The sequence below is a fragment of the Limulus polyphemus genome, unplaced genomic scaffold (genome assembly GCF_000517525.1).
Source record: "Limulus polyphemus unplaced genomic scaffold, Limulus_polyphemus-2.1.2 Scaffold13274, whole genome shotgun sequence".
In the NCBI taxonomy this organism is placed as follows: Eukaryota; Metazoa; Arthropoda; class Merostomata; order Xiphosura; family Limulidae; genus Limulus; species Limulus polyphemus.
The window spans coordinates 1-2,421 of NW_013678884.1; the positions used below are offsets into that span (position 1 = coordinate 1).

General features: G+C 35.1%; 1 protein-coding gene across 1 annotated transcript in view; it reads left to right on the forward strand.

Annotated features, from left to right (window-relative positions):
- Positions 1 to 811: 811 nt before the first annotated feature.
- The window catches only part of LOC106477189 (solute carrier family 13 member 5-like), a gene marked incomplete at its 3' end in the record, with an annotated part of 6,687 nt that continues 5,077 nt past the window's right edge, over positions 812 to 2,421 (forward strand). Inside the window, exons 1-2 of the mRNA XM_013937779.2 lie at positions 812 to 930; positions 1,085 to 1,162. Of these exons, the coding sequence (XP_013793233.2) occupies positions 812 to 930; positions 1,085 to 1,162 (197 nt within the window). The remainder of the gene's footprint in view (positions 931 to 1,084; positions 1,163 to 2,421) is intronic.

The window sequence follows — 2,421 nt, forward strand, 5'->3', positions numbered from 1 at the left end:
ATAAGTTGTTTGGAAGTAATAACTACAGAAAATAAGTCTGAAAATGTGAGAAGTATAAACTCTGACCATAAGTTGTTTGGAAGTAATAACTACAGAAAATAAGTGTGAAAAGGTGAGAAGTATAAACTCTGACCATAAGTTGTTTGGAAGTAATAACTACAGAAAATAACTGTAATAAAGGTGAGAAGTATAAACTCTGACCATAAGTTGTTTGGAACTAATAACTACAGAAAATAAGTGTGAAAATGTGAGAAGTATAAACTCTGACCATAAGTTGTTTGGAACTTTGTGATCAATACTAACAGAATTACACATTTGATTTTACATTTTGTAATCCTTTCTTTCATTAAACTTTGATAACTTGCCTACAATCTGGATGAAAGGGTTAATGATTCTTTTTTCTAGAAGTGGGCAAAACTTCACTTAGTTTGAAATTTGTAAGGTCGGATTCCTTGAAAATAGTGAGGTAACGTAGTTGCGGACCAAAAAAAAAAGAACAAAAAAACACTAAACACCACTACAGCACTGCTTTTTTAGTCAAACTTACAGGAAGTTTCTGTTATGTGCAGTTTAACTTAAGCAAACCGGTTTTCTGAACTTGGAAACAAGAATACTATGAGAATACTGTGCTACTTTAGTTGAGAAAAATAATTTTGGCATGATTAGTTTGTTTTTGTTATCAAATGCAAAACTGCACAATGGATCTGCACTGTGCCCACCTCATAAATCGAATTCTATGCTGTGGCCTTAGAACTTAATTAGATGAAAAGTAAAAACTAATATATATATATATTAATATTGCATGTGCAGAATGTTTCCCGGCTCAACAGAAATCACGTTTGCCACATGGATGATGTACAACGTTCCCGGCATGCTGTTGGGTGTTTTTCTTACTTGGGCGTTTTTCAACATTTTATACATCGGCTGCCGGTAAGAATAGTTTTTTTTTTTTCGTAATGCATGAAAGTGTACTAAATCATGGGAACAGTCTTTGTCCTCATTATTTTTAACATTATTCTGTGATAGAACATGCAAGTTCATTCTATTATCTTGAACAAGAAAGTTTAGCTGTGATTTTTTTTAGGAGAGACGCAACAGAATCTACCCAGAAAGCAATTCGACTTATCATTGAAAAGAAGTATGAGGAGCTAGGTCCAATCAAGTAAGATCATGAATTTTACTCCAAACATAGAAAACTATTAGAATTTTCTTTTTATTACATAAGACTGAGTTTAGTTTCCTAAGTAGCGCCATCTGGTGAAAATTCTGCGAACTCTACATAGTTACCTTGTGCCAATATCGATGTCCCCCAGTGAGACGTTAAAATCCAGGGTTCAATTCCCTGCGGTGGACACAGCAGATAGCTCAATGCGGCTTTGCTCTAAGACAAAATGTAAACCAATATGAATACAAATATGCATGTACTCTATATATATGTGTGTGTATATATAGTGCCTAGACCACTAATATGTCCGTGGTATCCAAACAACCTGATGAGGCCTAATATTGGACGATAGGCCTCGTCAACATTGGATATGGTAGATGTAGTGTTGTTGAAATATTACCTTTCTTTTCACTGGTGGGTTCTTAGCAGGAATACCAAGACATTCTTTAGTAAGTATCTGTTAGATATACATGACTGTTCATTTTAAGTTTAGTACGTCAGTATTATTTAGTTTATCTGGTGCGAACATCCAAGTAAGATGTTTTTAGAAGCAGTGGTTATGGCAAGTTTGCTTACGTAACTGCTTACGAATCATTTGTTGTGTAGTTCAGTTGTTGTGAATTGACGTCATGTTACTCGAACCTTCTGAATTTTTATCGTTGCTTTAAGTGAATATTGTTAGATCATAACGTCTTGTAGTTTGTAGAAAATTTTGGCCTTTGTCAGACATTATACACTATTCTACCAAAAGTCATGGGACATGGGTAGTTATGAATAAAACATGTCTTTATTCCAAGAAATTAATATCGTGTTGGCCCGCCTTTTGCCTTAATGACTGCTTCAATGCGTCGTGGAAGACTGTCTACTAATTTTTGGTAGAAAGTTGGTTGCAAGGCCAAGACGGCCCTCTTCAGTATTGGAGTTTACTGATGCTTTAAAGGAGGAGTGAACCATAATTCTGTATTCCAGTTCATCCCAATTGTTTCAGTGTTATTCTCTTCAAACCATTGATTCACAGTCTTTGTTTTGTGACATGGAGCATTATCATGTTGGAAGGTATAAGGGCCGGTACCATAAAATTTGTCTTGCCCTAATTCTGTATTCCAGTTCATCCCAATTGTTTCAGTGTTATTCTCTTCAAACCATTGATTCACAATCTTTGTTTTGTGACATGGAGCATTATCATGTTGGAAGGTATAAGGGCCGGTACCATAAAATTTGTCTTGCCCTAATTCTGTATTCCAGTTCATCCCAAT